The 19,119-nt window shown below is 35.2% G+C and overlaps 2 protein-coding genes across 2 annotated transcripts in view; one reads left to right on the top strand and one right to left on the bottom strand.

Moving 5' to 3' along the window:
* The window catches only part of MFN1 (mitofusin 1), a 43,404-nt gene extending 30,632 nt beyond the window's left edge, over positions 1-12,772 (top strand). The window contains exons 11-19 of the mRNA XM_090274164.1: positions 1,046-1,167; positions 2,811-2,937; positions 3,113-3,217; positions 3,509-3,611; positions 3,851-4,080; positions 5,981-6,133; positions 7,132-7,328; positions 9,073-9,207; positions 11,746-12,772. Of these exons, the coding sequence (XP_090130290.1) occupies positions 1,046-1,167; positions 2,811-2,937; positions 3,113-3,217; positions 3,509-3,611; positions 3,851-4,080; positions 5,981-6,133; positions 7,132-7,328; positions 9,073-9,207; positions 11,746-11,827 (1,254 nt within the window). The 3' untranslated portion in view covers positions 11,828-12,772. The remainder of the gene's footprint in view (positions 1-1,045; positions 1,168-2,810; positions 2,938-3,112; positions 3,218-3,508; positions 3,612-3,850; positions 4,081-5,980; positions 6,134-7,131; positions 7,329-9,072; positions 9,208-11,745) is intronic.
* Positions 12,773-17,173: 4,401 nt separating this feature from the next.
* The window catches only part of GNB4 (G protein subunit beta 4), a 41,300-nt gene continuing 39,354 nt past the window's right edge, over positions 17,174-19,119 (bottom strand). The window contains exon 10 of the mRNA XM_090274175.1: positions 17,174-18,091. Coding sequence (XP_090130301.1) covers positions 17,985-18,091 — 107 coding nt within the window. The 3' untranslated portion in view covers positions 17,174-17,984. The remainder of the gene's footprint in view (positions 18,092-19,119) is intronic.

Consider the following 19,119-nt stretch of genomic DNA (forward strand, 5'->3'; position numbering starts at 1 on the left):
AAAATAAACATGGCCTCCTACAAAACATCTATTATAGTTATTGTTGTGACCCAGCTGAACATTTCTTGATTGTTCGAAGACCAGACAGTATTATTCTCTAAATACTTGTAATTGTTTTCAAATGTTATGTCAGTACAGAGTTTGACTTTCCATGAAGTAAACATGAAAGGCTGATTTTAATTTAATGATTTTTTGAACATTCAATGAGGAATCACCATAAATATTTTAAATAACAAGTAGCATGCGCATATATTAAAATTGAAACTAAAATTTCACAAAATAAACATTCATCACTACATGTGATACAGTCTGAGGTATTTTCTTCTATTTTAAAAAAACACTGGTCATCAAACTCTGATTTGTACAACTGTTAACAGGTTATGAACTGCATTAGCTTGAAGGTAAAACAAATGAGAGAGGGCATCGTTGGGACCTGTATGCACATGCTGTAGATCAATAATAATAACAATTATCTTTGGAATAGCTGTAGACTTCTATAAACTATTTAAATTATTACTTAGGTTATTTGTTAAAGAGTGCTTTTCAAATCGTTTAAGTTTTAATCTGCAAAAGGCCTTTTTAATAACCTTACATGAATCCTAGCATTCACCTAGTTTTTTAACATGGTAGAATTTGAATTTATAACTCAATAACTTTATTAGGCTATCTGTTGCAAGTATGAGAAAAATTTAGACTAGAAGTAAATTAAAGGTGATATAAACAAAATTAGTAACTAAAAAAAAACCTTTTTTAATATTGAAAATAGTACTGTTATTTACCTTTAAAATAATATAAAAATCATTGCACATTACTGTGTAAAATTACACAAAGATTTGAACTTGCTGTTTGAAAGCCCTTTTTACTTTTGAATTTTTGTAATTTTTTTTTTTAACCTTTGTTATTTTAAGTTGTATTTATCGTGCATTTATTTTCTGTCCTAATTTGTGTTTTGGTTAAAATTATAAACAGCAGGTTTTTGTGTTAAAATTCCTAAAAATGTTGGGCTGGAATTACAGTAATGTGTTATGGCTTCGGCCCCTCGCAGGAGTGTATCTCGCAGTCAGCAGTGAAAACAAAGTTTGAACAGCACACTATCAGAGCTAAACAGATACTAGATACTGTACAAGACATAATGGATTCAATAAACGTGGCAGCAGCAGAGAAAAGGTATGAATGCACTTATTGCAAAATAAAAATGTAAGTTTTTTGTCAATATGAAAGTCCTTTAAGATTTTAAATTGTTACATAGTAAATATTTTTCCTACTGAAATGAAACTGATGGATTTAGCTAGTGTCTACTTGCATGTTTTAATTCAAATGAATAATGGAAACTGTAAATATGTACTTATTTATTGTACACATCATTTACGTTCCAGCATCTCAGTATTCTTGTGTGTGAGTTGCGGTTTTAAAATGTTTAGTGGCTTTCAAATATCTATAAAGCAGTGGAAGAAGCATTTCTTCAAACTAAATTTCTAGAAGTGAAAATAGATGACCTTCTTTTTTACATTCAACCCGTGACCTATCAGTCATATGTTCATACATTGATTTCTTGAAATCACTCTTTAATGCCAGTGCTGGTTTTTTATCAGCTGGCAAACAAACAAGGTAACATTACCTGCCAACCAGAAAGTCAGTTTGGTAAGCATTACCATGTATGTCATACTGTATTGCTCTATTTTATTCCATTTATCACTTTATAAAAATGAAAATGATTACATGAAAATGGCAGCACCATCAAAGGAAGAGGTAGTTGTTACAACCTTAATATACTTGAAACAATGATCAGGATATTATTAGACATGGCAAATTGAACCTTCAGTGAGCTTAAGCCAATCAAAAGAAAGATATAAAGCATTAAAGATTAAGTCTAAGATGACATACACTTGGGAATTTTAAATGTATCTGGGAAAAATTCCTCTTGTATCTAAGTTTATTGCCTAATCTTGACACATTTCCAGGAATGCATTATCTAAACAATTAGAGATTTTCCAGCAATGTAACAAAAGGGTGAGACCCCAGAGTCTGATCTCAGGTTCTGTACACTATTTCTGTGTAATGAGATTGTATTGCCATTTACGTCCCTTTCAACTGAATTGCTTTATTACAATTGCCAAAGTGAGTATTTGGTCCACTGGATTGACCTTATTAATTTTTAAAAATGTAGGACATTGAACTAAACATGGCACAAAGATGTGATTTGAGGATAGTTTAGATAATTATAATACCTTAGAAAATCTTTGTTAATGATGATCTTAAAAGGATCTCGGGTCTTTTTTCCCCTCATTGTCCACAGGTTGACAAATTTTCTGTAAAGTCTAGAGAGAAAATATTCTAGGCTTTGTGGGCCATACTGTCTTTTACAGCTACTCAATTCTGCAGTTTTAGAGCAAAAGCAGGCATTTAGGCAATAGGTACATGAATGAGCACAGCTATATTCCAAGGAAACTTTTAACAGAAACTAGCAGCTGCTGGATTGGGCCTACACGATGCCATTTCGTAGCCCTTATTTATTAAATAAAGTCAGTATTGAATTCTTTTGATATCTATGACATGTTTGGAGACTTAGAATTCTTATTAATCCTTTAGTGGGATTCAAGTGACACATAGGCAGAGAAAGTAGTTTATATCCAGTTATCTATAAAATTTTTGTAAGTGAAATATTATTTAAATCCTTTTGGTGTTGAAATACAAGATTTTTTTTCTTCTATCATGTTAATAGATAGTTTAGTACATAATTGAGTGCCCTTGCTTAATTGCTTTGAGACTTTAATATCCCCTAAATATTAATTACTTTCATACTATGATAGAGTTTATTCAATGGAAGAGAGGGAAGACCAAATTGATAGACTGGATTTTATCCGAAATCAGATGAACCTTTTAACACTGGATGTTAAGAAGAAAATCAGGGAGGTTACGGAGGAGGTGGCAAACAAGGTGGGTAATAAGTAACTCTATGATTAAAAAACTGGGAATGGAAATATTTTTGGTAATGCTAAAAGTGTTATTCAACTATTGCTTAAAAGGAATACTTTTTTTTCAATTTGAATTTTTGAGTGGGTAATGATCTTGTTTAATTTTTTTACTCTGATTTTTTTTTTCATATTTTCAGGTTTCATGTGCAATGACAGATGAAATTTGTCGACTCTCTGTTTTGGTTGATGAGTTTTGTTCTGAGTTTCATCCTACTCCAAATGTATTGAAAGTATATAAAAATGTAAGTTAAATTGTACTTAAAAGTTATTCAGATAGTTCCCGCACCTTATTCTATACTCCTGTGCGTTGGTTTGTCTATTTTAGTGTCTTTATGGCAATCAGTATACAATTGACCTGTTATCATTACCTGTGCACTCTTGTAATAAAGATAGATTACCTTGTATATAAAGTACACAAAAAAGTTATCCTCTTGGAATGAGATCATCTTAACACTTAACTACATTTTTTAAAAGTTTTCATAAACTTTATATTCTGGAGGAAAAATGATGTGGACATTTACTGATTTTAACAGGAATTAAATAAGCATATAGAAGATGGTATGGGAAGAAATTTGGCTGACCGGTGCACCAGTGAAGTCAACGCTTCAATGCTTCAATCCCAGCAGGAAATTATTGGTAATACTGACGTCCACAAGTTCATGTGTAGTATTTTCTTTATTTTGTTGGTAAAGGAATTATTTTCCTTTAGGTATTTTATAAAATGTAAAACATTTATTTACTATTGTTTTTATTTTATTTTTATTTTTTATTGTATTTTTCCCATTACCATTTAGTCCCCTTATGCCCCCCTACCCTGCAATCATCATACTTAAAATTGTTTTTTTTAATAAATGTCCAAATTTTGTTCTTTCTAGAAAATTTGAAGCCATTGCTTCCAGCTGATGTGCAAAATAAACTACATACACTGATTCCTTGCAAGAAATTTGATCTTAGCTATGACCTAAATTGCCACAAGTTATGTTCAGATTTTCAAGAGGATATTGTATTTCGTTTTTCCTTGGGCTGGTCTGCCCTTGTCCATCGTTTCTTGGGCCCTGCGAATGCACAGAGGGTGCTTCTAGGATTATCCGAGCCTGTCTTTCAGGTACAGATTTTTTCATTTTGTTTTTATTGTTTGGAGTAGTCTTTTTTTATCAGGTATTTATTGCTGTACTCCTACACAGATATGCGTCTTTGATTCTACCAGTTGATATTCTCTTGTGTTTTGCTTACATGATTTTCTCTACTGGAACTAGCTCTATGGAATTTGCATATTTGTGAACTAGTATCTATTACGTGGAGCCATTTCTGAATTAGGTATACTATGCGTAACAGAAAACCAAGTCCAAAGTCCCTTTAACATTTCATATAATAATGGCTTGGCCATGATGACTCCTTTAGCTTTACTTTGTCTGGGAAGCACTTTATCTGCCCTTCCATTCTAAATGATAGTTTTGCTGGATAGAGTCATCTTGGTTGTAGGTCCTTGCTTTTCATCACTTTGAATTCTTCTTGCCAGTCCTTTCTTGCTTGCGAAGTTTCTTTTGAGAAATCAGCTGATAGTCCTATAGGAACTGCTTTGTAGGTAACTCTCTACTTTTCTCTTGCTGCTTTTAAGATTCTCTTTTTATCTTGAACCTTTGGCATTTTAATTATGTTGTGTCCTTATGGGTCTAGCTTGTTTGGGACTCTCAGTGCTTCCTGGACTTGTATAGCTATTTCCTTAGCCAAATTTGGGAAGTTTTCCTTCCTTATTTTTTCACATAAGTTTTCACTTTCTTGCTCTTCCTCTTCTCCTTCCGGCTCGCCTATGATTTGGATGTTGGCATGTTTAAAGTTATCCCAGAGGTTCCTAAGCCTCTCCTTGTTTCTTTCAATTCTTGTGCCTGCTTATTTCTTCCTTACGTTCCAAATCATTGATTTGAACCCCAGTTTCCTTCCCTTCACCATTGGTTTTGTTTGGATTTTCATTCGTTTTACCTAGCTTAGCCTTCAGTTCCCTTCTGCATTTGCCGTACTCAAAGCATGTCTCTCAAGTCTGTGAGCTTCTTTATCACCAGTGTTTTGAACTCTACATCTGTTAGGTTGGCTGTCTCCTTGTTGCTTAGTTCTCCCACTGGAGCCTTGATCCGTTCCCTCTTTTCTGCCATACTTCTCTGTCTCCTCAATTTGACAGTTCCCTTTGTTTGCCTCTGTGTCTTAAGTAAAGCCGTAGTACCTGTTGCATTGTAACAGAGACTTAGGTATTTGTCAGTACAGGGTAACCAGTTTCACCGTGTGGTAGCTTTGTGTGTGGGGGAGGGGTCTGAGAGGGAACAATGCCGCTTGCTCAGCACTTGCCCCTTTTCCAGGCACTTCTCCCACTTCCTGTGTGGGACTGGTGCCCCTCTAGCTGTTGCCCTCGCCATCGTTCCCAGAGTGGGTGGATCTGTGGACATTCTAGGACAGTGGGGGCCTTTTAAACAAGCAGACTCTGCTGAGAGACTGGCAGTTTCTTCCTCCGCCCCAACCCCTGCTGGTTTGCACAGTCAGAAGCAATGAGTCTTTTTTTCTCCCAGCACTGGAACTGTGAGCTGCGAGGTCTGGTCTGGTGCTGGGAGCGCTCCCCTGGTGTCTGTCCCTACTTTTTTTAATGTTTGACTGCACTTTCCACCGGCCTGCTGCTGCTGCCACTGCTGCTGCTGCCGCTGCTGCTGCCACCACCACACTACATCCTCTCTGCCCCGGCTCTCCCCTCCTACCTATCTGGATGAGTATTTCTTCTTTATATCTTTGTTTGTTGGACTTCCGTGCAGCCTGATTTTCTGGAACTTCTGGTTGTCTCCAGTTTTGAGGTAGTTGTATTCCTTCTTAGTTGTGGAGGGAGATGCTGCATGTATACCTATGCCTCCATCTTGGCTGGAATGCTCTACTACTATAATTTTAAAAGAAGTGCAATAGAATTTTATAAATTTTACTTATTTGTAGTTGTTTAATTGTAATAAGTTTTTTTTCCTGGTTGTTAGCTCCCCAGATCTTTAGCTTCTACTCCCACTGCTCCTAACAATCCAGCAACGCCAGATAATGCATCACAGGAAGAATTCATGGTTACCGTAATAACAGGATTAGCCTCTCTTACATCTCGAACATCTATGGGCATCATCATCGTTGGGGGAGTGGTAAGAAACAGGACTTTCTATTTTAATGAAAATTGCAGTTTTTTAAAGCTGTCTGCTAGATCACAAAGAGAAATGTGTATTTACTTCTATTTCTGGGACCTATAAAATGACATGAAAGTTGTAGGTTAAAATTAGTGAATTAAACCCTGGCTGGGTAGCTCAGTTATCAGAGCATTGTCTCAATCCGCCAAGGTTGTGGGTTTGATCCCCAGTCAGGACACATACAAGAATCAAACAGTGAATGCATCAATAAGTGGAACAACAAATTGAAGTTTCTCTCTCTACCCCTTCTTCTCCTTTCCCCTCCCTCTCCCTCTCTCTCTAAAATCAATCAAGTAAAATTTTAAAAAGGTTTAGTGAATTAAGAAGAGCTTCACAAACCTCATCTTAAATATTTTTTAATATTTATTTTAAAATTGAAATAATATTGACATATAACATTGTATTGGCGTAGGTGTACAGCGTATTGATTGATATATATAGTGAAATTATTACCGTAATATAAATTCTTATAAAATACTTCTTTAGTCCTTAAAACAATGCTATTTTCCTATCACTGCACACAAAGAAGTAATATTTGTACATGGAGTAGTAAGATTGATCCAGGTTCCTTATCTAGTCTTCTCTGAATACCAAAGGGATCTGCCTTAAAGTATTAAAGATTATTTTTTACCAGTAGTTCTTATGTTTAAAAAACTTCATATCATTTACAGCATACATTTACATATTTTGGTGTTTGAAACTTCTGACCTAAAAATTAATCTCCTTTTTTGAGATACATTGAATCAACTTACCAAATGTCTAGCAAGTTAAAAACTTCTTGCTGAATATTTATGTGCTACTCCTTTTTCAGCTTGTTTGATTTCTGATAACTTCAGATTCTCTAGAGAAGGAATAGATATTTTTAAAATATGGATCTGACTCAAAGACCTGTATGTAGTACAGTCTCCCCAGAAGTGTTTTTCTTCCTTAAAGTGAGCTGTAAATTTATCTTGCAGATTTGGAAAACTATAGGCTGGAAACTCATATCTGTCTCATTAAGTATGTATGGAGCTTTATATCTTTATGAAAGGCTGGCCTGGACCAACCGAGCCAAGGAGAGAGCTTTTAAACAGCAGTTTGTGAACTATGCAACTGAAAAACTACAGATGATTGTTAGTTTCACAAGTGCGAACTGTAGCCATCAAGTACAACAGTAAGTTGAAAAATTTATCTTTAGCTTTTAAAAATTGGGGGTTTTATTAACGTGTGACATACATGGAGAAAATGCACAAATAAGAGTATAGTTTAGTCATCACAATGTGAACACATTCGTTATTATAATAAATACTTAGGTCTACTGAGGGTCTTTTTATATATATCATAAATATTTATTTCATTGGTTTAGTAAAAATATATAGAATTCCAGTTATGTCAGTGTATAATATTCTGTATTTGGATGGTACTGAGAGGTGAATTAAAAAGTTCTCTGAGTTAAAGATGATTGCAATTTAATAGAAGACATAATGTACATAATTATAATTAAAGGTGAAAGTGATAATATGAGCCTGATAATGTGAGGCTCTAGAACATGAACTCCTGAAGGTTATTGGCTCAATAAAGATTTTCTAGTGGAGGGATATAATGTGCAGAATAAGATGTAGGCAGAGAAAAAGCCTAAACTAGAGGCAAGAGGGTAGGGGGAAAGGAATGTGCTCAGAAACATGAAAGAATTTCAGTGAGAGATGTGTATACATGGGGGTGTGGGAGTACATTCAAGTCTGAACCTAAGAATAGGTTAGGAAACATAATTAGGAAACATGGAAGTGATGTCATAAATACATAGCTCTAGAACAAATAACTGTGGTGGTGTGGTGTGTGTACAATGGTTTAGATTAAGAAGATAAGAATTTGCTGAGCAATTATTACTGTTTCAGACACAAGATGAAAGCTGTACTAACAGAGCTATAGAGAATGGAGACAGTGAGGAAATGATGAGACCACTGAATTAGTTCTTCCATTAATTTACCAAGTATTTATTGACTCCAGTTTTATATAATAGTTTTGATTTTACATCAAGGAGGATCTTTCCTCTAATGAAGATAGCTGGGTCTCCAATAGAAATCAGTTGAGGTTCATGTACATAAAAACAAAGTTAATGAAGCTTTCCATTCTACTGATCATCAAACATTTATTCATTGTCTACCATGTGACAATAACTGTGCTAGACATTATGGGAAATAAAAAGTTAAAAATAACTTGATCGTTATTAAATATTAATTTGATAAAACATTAAAATAATGAAAGATGCTTCATTTGTTCAGTATTGGTAATTGGTGCAATGGGGAGGGAATGGAGAGGAAAAAGACCGTGGTGAAGATGCACAGGAGAATAGTTGCAGAGAAAAACAAGTAAGACAGTTAACCATATTCCAGAGATATACACCTACTAGGCATGCTCCCAGTTACAAAATACAAACCTAATATTTGCCAAAACTAACAAATGAACTAGCACACAAAATAAATTAATACAAATTAGTACCCTTCAGTTCTAGAAACATGGTTAAGTGTTGCTATGATTTTAAAGTATTTTTGCCTAAGTCACAGGAGTTAATTAAATTTTCTTTCCTGTTCTCAATAATTATTTTTATGGCAGGAGACAACAGTAGGGCTTACTGTGCTTCTGAAGAAATAGACCCATCTTTTGCCTTTTTATAGCTTGTTCATATTCACAACCATATAGCAGAATACTGCCTGTTGAGCACTGGTCTTGAGGCCAGATAAAATTAAACCCAGTCATACTAAGCTTACAAGGACCATGGCTCCCTCATCCCATACCTAGCACCTTGTTTTTTGATACCAACTTTTTTAAAGTGTATTTTAAATGGTGATCTCCTTTTATATAATCTTTTTAAAAGTTCATGCATTTTAAAACATTTGTGACTTGTTTTTTATTTTAAGGGAAATGGCAACCACTTTTGCTCGCCTGTGCCAACAAGTTGACATTACACAAAGACATCTGGAAGAAGAAATTGCTAGATTTTCCAAAGAGATAGAACAATTGGAAGAAATACAAAACAATTCAAAGCTTTTAAGGTATTTGAACCACTTTTTCTCAATAATATGAACATTTATTGGTCTCATAACCAAAATATAATTATTTAAACCAGTGAATTTATATTAAAACTTTAGCTCTGTTGACTTTAATTATAATTTTCCATGTTTATTCCATAGTACTGAAATTTCAATGAATGTTAATTTCAAAAAAAAATCTGATGTAAACAGATGTTTTTAGGTTTAAACTTAGAACTCTGTTTAAGCTGTATTAATCTCCCCCACCTTTTTTTAATTGACTTTAGAGAGAGAGGAAGAGGGGAGGAGAAAGAAATATTGATTTCTTGTTCCACTTATTTATGCATTCATTGATTGATTGTGGTATGTGCCCTGACCAGGGACCCACAACCTTAGCATAGCAGGACAACACTAACCAACTGAGCTCCCTGGCCAGGGCAACATTAGTTCCCTTCAAGGGCACAAGTTCTGTAATTAAAAGTATCGATGCTTTTAGTCCTGTATATTGAAGACCGAAAACTTCCTTTTTCACTGGGGACTATTAAATTTGAAGCTATAAAAGTAAAATATACCTTAGTATAATATGGAATTCTGGTTTAATATGATTTATCATGGATCCTTGGGGTCTGAATAAATTCTGCATTAGGGGACAAGACCAGAAGTATTGCCATGTGGTCTATACTTCTTGGCAGTTCTTAACTTTCCACTTCATTACCCATTTGCTGGCTCACCTGTGAGTCTGAGGGAATCATTAAGCATCATTTAATCCTCACTGCTGCTTACCAGTGTCCAGACTACATTCAGTTGTCCACATAAGAGCAGTGTGCAATGTCTGCAAATTAGAGAAGCTGTCCTTGTGTCCCAAATATTGGGACGTATTATGAGGTCTGTCCAGAAGGTATCCAGCCATATAACATGAAAAATAGAGACATTTATTGAAAAAGATACAAGACACAAGAAACACTATACATAAGACGATGATGCCTCAGTCCCCTTCAAGGTGGGCACCTTGGGACCTCACACAGTTCTCCCAGTCACCATCAGCTGCCCTGTCACATTTCCCTAAATCTCCTGGACAGTCTGAAATCTTCCCTTGGTGCCAAATCTGGGCTGCAGGGCAGCTGAGTCACCTGGGTGATTTGATGTTTTGCCAAAAAACTGCACAAGATATGATGCCATGAGCAGGCACGTGGTCATGAAGCTGCCACTCACCAGTTGCCCATAGCTGTGGCCTTCTGAATCATCCAAAAAGTTTCCACGGAGGAATGTTCAAGCTTAACACAAAGCTTGATGCAGATTTGTTGCTCTGCTCACTCAGTCATTTTGATGCGGTGGCCACACAGAACACATGCTCACTCAAAAGCATCTGCCGCCCCACTGTCTAGTACAGTGAAGCCATCGTTAATGCATACACATTCCAGTCCACTCTCCTTTGCTGGCAGATTACATTGATGTCATGCAAACCGTTCTCATTATATTAACAATGGCTGGACTTTTCTCTGGACAGACCTTGTATTTAAAATGCCCATGGTTGTGTCTCTCGATGGTGTCTTAATCTGATCAGCAGTCATATTCTCATTGCACCTCAATCTCAGAATCTCTGGAGAACATGACTGCTTATCCCTTAGGCCCCAGCTTCTTTCTCACACGCAGACGCACACAAGTGTTTCCTTGCTCCTGTTTTAAGTTATGTCTTCCCAAATACAACCTTTAAAGTGGTGAAACGATATCCAGTATTTTCTTTTTTTAACCTAGGGAGGTTTTTAAAGTCTTTCATCTTGTGATAGCAAAACAAAATATGATTTAAAAAATTACTGGTACTTATGTATCTTTCTGATTTTGGCTGGACTGAGATATGAATATTTTTTATCTGCTCATTTATCCTTTTTCTAAGAGAAAATTAAAATAAAACATATATCATAATTGTAATCTCCATTGTTACTGGATTTAGTGCAGCCATTCCAGATAATATTTAACTGCCCTAGTACTTCAGGAGAATTGCCCAAAGACATATACAGTGGGGTTCACATGTACACGTAACTTATATGGCCTGAAGCATGTACTCATTCAGGTATGTGTGTGCACCCTGGCATAGTATGAGAATGGGAGACACAAATCTGTGTTCCTTGGTCATTTTTAGTTCCTGTTTCTTCTCTTTTTATGGACGTTTGGCTGCATCAAATATGATTCTAGTATCTCTTTAAAATATTTTGGTATACCATGGACCACATGTCCTAAACTTTACGCTTAACCTAAAGGAGATTCAAGGACAGTTGTGACGGCATGTGACTTAGGCTATAATTCCCATATAAGGTGATAGGACTCCTGCTTCCTATGCTTTCATTCTTTTAACTCCTGAACATTGCCCTCTGTTTACCACAAAGCTGTAGTAGCACCTACAGTACTCTAAAAGGGGTTTTCATAGTTCAGTCTGGGTTCAGCTAAGTGTAGCAGCAGCAGGCTGGTGGTTCGTTTTTTTTTTTTAAGATGGGATGGAATGCATTTTTTTCTTATTGACCTTAATGATAATTATTTTGGTGTTCTGTTCATTTTTTAAATTAGAAATAAAGCTGTTCGACTTAAAAATGAGCTGGAGAATTTTACTAAGCAGTTTCTACATTCAAGCACTGAAGAAGAATCTTAACAATAGAGATTGCTTTGGTGATCATCATCAGAGAAAATGCAACTTGGATGATTTGGGACAGTTATTTTTATGAAATTATTTTAAATATGAATTGTACCCACTGTACCGAAGTAGCAAATTCTTGTGTAGATTCTGGTAATGATCTATCTCAGGGTGTTTGCATTTCTGAAGAGTGTTATTATGTCTCTTTAGTTTAAATTTTGGCTAAAGAACAGGCTGAATTGTTTGACATGTTAAAATGATGAATTAATAAAAAGCAACAGAAGCAATTATGTGACCCCTGAGGGGTGGGGCCTTGCTCTTACTTAGGGCTCTCTTCGTTTTTGATTCTGAAACTCTGCTTCCTGGCATCCAGGAGTTAGAGACTGCTCCCTTCATCTTTTTTCTCAAAACTAACTTTTGAGGTCACTTTAATGGGAATAATCACTTTTTTGATTTATATCTGCATTGCTCTAACCACCAAAAAGGAGTGTGGAATGTTCTTGAGTGTATTATCTTGCAGGTTACAGTCTTTTTTGCCGTTCTGGCAGGTATGTAAAACACTAATAAATATGCTGTTTTTTACTCCTTCTTATTATATATTCCCATTAAAACTAAAGTAAAGGGTATAAAAGTTTATTCTAAGTAGTCTCTTCTAAAAGTTTCTGGGTCGAAATAGCTTCCTGATGTTTCTAAAGAAACATTTTCAGCTTCAGCTATGACAACAGTAAGGAAAGCTTTCTGTATCAGTTTTGAAGTTTGAAGTGATAAAAATAGCCAGAAATGGAAGTCTGAATTTTGGGTGGTTATAGTCGTGTACAAACTCTGTTCTTCAGAAGGTATTTGCTGAGGATACTGCTGGATCATCCCCCAGGGTGGCTTTACTGTTATTTGTGTGAACTTGCCAGGGCATTGTTAAAAATTATCACTGTACTTTTTAGCCTAATGAAATATTTATGGATTCAAGTATTGTGTGTGTTTGTATTAAAAACTAATTGAAACATATGGCAACATTTAAAAATGACATTCTAGGGCTTTGCTATGCAAAATGTAGCCTTGAGTACCACCAAGTCAGCATCATCTAGATGCTTGTTAGAAATGCACGATCACAGAGGACACGGAGCATTTGGCCAAACACGTCTATTCACGCTTCTTTTCTGTGGGAGGAGAAACTCTTCCGGCTCTTCTTTTAATACTCAGTACTTCCTTTTCTGTGCCTTTAAGGCTCCTGGATGCCATTCTTTCACAGCAGGTGCAAAACTATTTTTCAGGATATTTTAAGGAGAAAATAATTTAAGCCTTTCAAAAAAAATTTTTATGCCAATCACATACTAGGATGCTGTGTCAAATCCAAATAAATATTAACTTACAGCTTTTGTTATAACCAAAAATTAGTACCTGCCACCAACATGTGTGAATCAGGTAACAACTGCAACATGAAAAATTGATGTCTAAGACTGTACTGCTAATTTAGTTTACAGTTCAAGTCCTTAACTTTATACAAAGTACTTGATTTTTTGAAACAGCATAGTGCTTCGGTATCACCTCATTACTATACTACTGTGGTTCTCAAAGTTTGGTCCCTGGATCAACAGTATCATCACTTGGAAGAAATGCACATTACTGGGTCCTACCCCAGACATACTGAATCAGACACTAACTTTGGGGACCAGTGATCTGTTGTTAACAAGCTCTCCTGGTGATCCTGATGCACACTAACATTTGGGAACTCGTTGAATTGTAGTTCTGGTATATAAATTTGTAGTAAGTTTTCCATCACCAGTGTGAGTGCAGTTCCACCTGGTCAAGTTTGAAAATCTATGAATGTTGGGAATGGAACACTAAAATGATGAAACACAACATTTATGCCTAGATAAGGGCACCTACAACCAAACCCGTGAATTTTCAGAGATCATGTAATTTACAGCTGATGTAGTTCAGAGTTATTGTTCACTGTTTGCAGGAATATTTATAAACTTTGTATAACCTCAACCTTTTTACAAAAGTACATTTTTTATGACTATGCAAACTTGCAAGGTGACAATAAAACTTGTTTGTCTGATAGTTGATCAGTGTAGTATTTATACTGGCATTTAGTGAGCTTTCCTCTTAATTTTTATGGTTAAGAGTATAAGCTGTCTTGGATGGATTGACTCATCTTTTGATTGGATTAACCCGTTTAGTTAACCTGACCACACATATTGAAAACTTCCTCATTCATCCTTCTCCAAGGTTGTGGTAATGAAAGTAAAAACTTATAATCAATCCTATAAGCAACAGAATTGTTTATCCTAAGGGAACACCAGAGAAAGAATGACTTAATTCTTCTTTTAATGAAAATCTGTGTTCTTTTCAGAGTAAGCTAACATGGTACAGAAGGATAGGTCAGGAGCACGCCAATCTCATCCTTGCTCTGTAGCACAGGACAAATGTTTAAATAAAGGAGTTAAGACTGAGCATGAAATATTGGGCTTGGAGTTTAGTTCTGGAACTTAAATAGGCCACATGAAACCTGATTAAAGCACTTTATTGATTACAATATCAATTCACAGCCAACATTATTTCACAGAGCTACTGTACACATCAAGAAATGAATCACTGCAAGGAAGATCCAAGAAGACTGTTAAATCAAGGGACAGATCCATCCTATGTTTGGTTTAAAGTCTAGTACGTTCACCTTTCCCATAGTCATACTACTGACATTCCCAGTCAGTTGGCCACAAGCGCGTATAAACCATTCTAGGTGAAGAAAAACATTTTAACCAGTTAAAAAACCCACTTAGATGTGGATGCCTTTGGATAAAAATATACAGATGCAGTGTTTAGATGCTTCTTTGTAAAGAAAACAATAGGATAGAGCACCATTGTGTAACAGACAGAAAAGGCTTGAACTATCTATCAGTTATATCTGAAGTTCTATTAATTAAAAAATATTGCATGATGTAAGTTTTTTGTTGGGTACATGAACACCAGTTAAAACCAATTTTTTTCATAACGCTGCATTATCTTTTACAGCATCAGTAATTGGATTTAAGAAAAAAAGACAGGAAATTTTATTAACATGCAAACAAATTTGCTAAAAATACAAGGTGTACTATCAATCTGTGATAAATAAATTACTTTTTAAAACAATGCTAATTTAGACATTCAGATACAAACCATTTTCATGAGTACCTATGGTAACTAGTATTTTAAAATACAGCACTAAATTTAAGGCAACTCAAAATGAAGGAAAGAAAAACTAGTAAATATAAAGTGTACTTTACAGTCTACTTAATTTAAAATGCCAGTTTTATTCATTGTGCTATCCTTCCTCACAAGAAAGATGGTCTAGCTTGTAAGTCTTTTAAAAATTCAAACAGGAAAGGAGAAAGTTTAAAATTTTGCTTTCTACAATGGCAAAAGGGGAGCTAGAAGCTGAACATAGTAATTAGTTTTTTAAAAATTTAGTCCTGACCTACACACTAAAGTTTCTAGGAAGAAAATCTTCATTATTAAAATAATAATAGGTTCTTTTGGGAGATTGTTTACCCAGTTTCCATAGGTTTAAATACATCAACAAATAAGCCACAAGTATTCAATTTTGTTATCATTTTAAAGGTGAGACATTCACCAGTGTTCAAAGCACAAACTTCTCTGAAGGGTTTCATTTTTAAAATGGACAATCTTTATTAAATCTAAGAACTCAAAAGGTAAGTTATATAATATTGCACAGTACTTTTAAAATAATAAAAATTTCATTTTCTCACCTGGAGAAGTGAAGATCCATTTCTCTTAACAGACGAACTTTAAAATTGTCTACCCCATATTCCAGAAGCCCCTGCATCCATCATGTCCAGAAGACTAGCACTATTAATATTAATCAGTTCAGCTGAATCTAAATTAAAATAAGGAGAACTGCCAGCTAGTATCTCTTATAGTTGAAATATTAAGCCCAAATCTTTGGCTCTCTGAAAATAAACTCATATGGTGTGTGGTAACCTTGGAATCACAGGTATAGAAATACCAGCTAGGGAGGGACCTAGCAAGAAGTCCTTTTACATCTTCTAAAACCAAAATTCAAACTGTACAGTGTTTCTGCAAATCATGTATCACTCTTTTTGATTTCAGAAAGTCTCAGGAACAACAGAATTTAAATAGACAATCAGCTGAACTCAAAATGCAAATAAAAATATTTAGCAAGTGGAACCCATATTACTAGAAAGCGAAGGTTTTAAGTTAATGTAATAAGGTCGCCATTTGGTCATATGTATAATTAGCCACAATTGGGTAGGTTTCAGTTGCCTAATACATAGTTAATTATGGGAAATGTTCTTAAACTATCCATAGAAATAACATTAAATCATTTTTATCAGCATGTTTAAGATCACAAAATTATAGTCTGTGTGCCTCTCTGATTAAATTTTTTTTCTCCCCTAAATAATTTACAAAGTGGAGGGAAATACTCTATTTTGCACATGGCATTAGTGCTTTCTTGATTAGGATTTTGGAATGAATTGCTGAACTACATGGCAAACCCTCACATTCCTTTAAAATATTCTTGCTTAATAGCAAAGATCTGTTCTAATGAAGGAAAAAGTTCATAAGAATCTGTGTATATATATTCATGCCTGCCATCTACAAGTCTTTTTGGCCCAATATCTTCATCTTCCTTTATTTGTCTTATTCCCCTTTTAATATCAATGATGTTAAAACTGACATTATAGCTGGTGTACTGACTAGCACATTTACAATGTAAAAATGAAAACTGACATGTAAAATTTGGCAATATTCAGGATTACAAGGGGACCCATCTTAATAGTAACTGACACAGTTTGCTGAGTTAACGAAACACAGTGCACCATCAAACAAAACTAACAATCTTCCATTGACAATCATTTAGATTTATTTGTAGGAGAAAATCCAAAGGGGAAAGTAAAGTATCTGTTTAAATCCAGGAGGGCCCATTCTAGTGATAGACAACACATGATTATACCAAAGGAATGAATTGCTCAGTATTTTCCTCTTTGAATTTTTCTTTTGGCTTTAAAATGGAGTCACTTGGGTCTAGGTGTTCTTTGAAGCATAGCCACACCACTTAGAAACCAATACTTCGTTCTAAGGGACGACAAGTCACAGAAGAGCAAAGCTGAAATGTTTCCTTAAGGCACAGTTTACATTGTGAGATTTTATGTGAACATAAATTCATAAATCCACCTTGTCACAACTATACACAGATCTAGTGATTGGTTAGACTTTACACTTTCAACAAAGTAACACCATCACGTTTCCTTATATCTAGACGCATACTGACGGAGAACATTGGGAAAAATTATTCAGATGGAAGGACAATGTAAACAGTCATCAACATTCTGGAATAATGACTACAAACTCAGTTCTAGAATATGTAATCAATAGAAAAGTGCAACTATTTAGAAGATTACTCAAAGTGTTATTTGATCACAATCTGCTTTTTAAAATGCCAAGAACCATTTATATGTGATTACTGCTCTCTACCTATTAATATAATAAAGTTTCTTATGTATGTCTAAAGTTTCATAGGAAAATCCCTACTCCCTAGTTCAGATTATCTTCCCCTCAAAGGGCTGAAAATGAGCAACTTATTTAAATTGATAGGATGGCAAATGATGCGCCAGAAACTAATGATATTCAAAAGGACTTCTCAGGTACCTACCATGTTAACATTCTTAAAAATTTAAGCAAACAGGAGGTCAGAATTTAAGGACTTTCTTCAAACATAAGGACATACACATAAGGGATTACATCTATCTATTACTGTGCCTGGTTCCTCCATTACAAAACTCAAAAATGTGATATCTCTGATATATATACGAAGTTGAAAATGTAATTTTTAAAAAATGCAAACACAAGCATGATAGGTTGCTATAATGTGTACATCCTGTTTTACACAAGGAAAGAAACTGAGTAAAAATTTCATCAAGGTTAAATTAGCTCAGCTCCACACTGGTCCTTTTGATTCAGCAAGCACCTTTTGCCTTATTTTTTCATCATTTTTTCTGTTTTGTAGTTTACGGAAAGCTGTTTTTTTGTATATAATAGTTTCAATAGAAAAATCTTCAACTGTAAATATAAGGTAGATTTTTTTTTTTTCACAGCTATAGGCTACAGCACTAATTTCTCCAGATATCAACAGAAAACAGAAAAATTGTATGCACTGTTAATTCCAGATTCTAAGAAAACTGTCCCAAGAGCCCGTTGCTACAGCCATGCCATCTTCAGTTATACCCAAACAGCTGACACGGTTGTCATGACCAGCAAGAACACCTGAAAAACAAAGTTCAATAAAAAGTTAGTGATGGCAAGTTTTAGAATTAAACAAGCGTATGCACAGACGATCTAGAAGGTTATTACTTAAAAGCTAACAAGACCTGGCTGGTGTGACTCTGGATTGAGCACTGGCCCGTGAACCAAAGGGTCACTAGTTCAATTCCCAGTCAGGGCACATGCCTGGGTTGTGGGCCAGGGCTCCTGTTGGGGGCGCGTGAGAGGCAACCACACATTGATGTTTCTCTTTCTCCCTTTTTTTCCCTCTCAAAAAAATCTTTTTAAAAAAAGCTAACAAGTTTCTCTGAGTTCGGAGACTGAGTGCAGGGGTAAGCTGAACATGTAAGTAAATACTGTTCTTTGTATTACATGAATTTTTGACATGTGTCAAATCATGTTTCTCATTTTTAAAAAACTATTCCATAATTATGCTTTCTTATATCTAGGAAAACAGATATAGGCTATTACTCAGCATCTCTAATAAGTTCATGCTACTCCAAACTTTGCCACTCGGCTATGCTATTTTCAACAAAAACAAAATTTTCAATGAAGTAGTCTTTTCTACAAGAACAACAAAAACATAAGAATGAAGTTGCCTTATAACACCACTTCCAAAAATACCAACATGGTTTATTTACTTTATTCGGTTAACCACCAAACACTGGACTGTTTTGGTTGTAACTTCCTGAAGCCATCAAACTCATTTAGTTTTAGTTTCATTTGTATAATTATCTTGATATTGTGATTACCACAGGGGGGATAAAATGAAATATTCCCAAATATTTGGGAAGAAAATGAGAAATGTAAAGTTTTTTAAAAGTTTTTATTCATTTTTTAGAGGGTAAGGGAGGGAGAAAGAGGGAGTAACTTCCATGTGCAAGAGAAACAATCAGCTGCCTCTTGCACACCCCCAACCGGGGACCTGGCCTGCAACCCAGGCATGTGTTCTGACTGGGAATCGAACCAGCGACCTTTCAGCTTGCAGGCCTGCCTACGCTCAATCCACTGAGCTACATCTGCCAGGGCGA

This window comes from Furipterus horrens, unplaced genomic scaffold (assembly GCF_987537825.1).
Source record: "Furipterus horrens unplaced genomic scaffold, mFurHor1.1.pri manual_scaffold_1, whole genome shotgun sequence".
Taxonomy (NCBI): Eukaryota; Metazoa; Chordata; class Mammalia; order Chiroptera; family Furipteridae; genus Furipterus; species Furipterus horrens.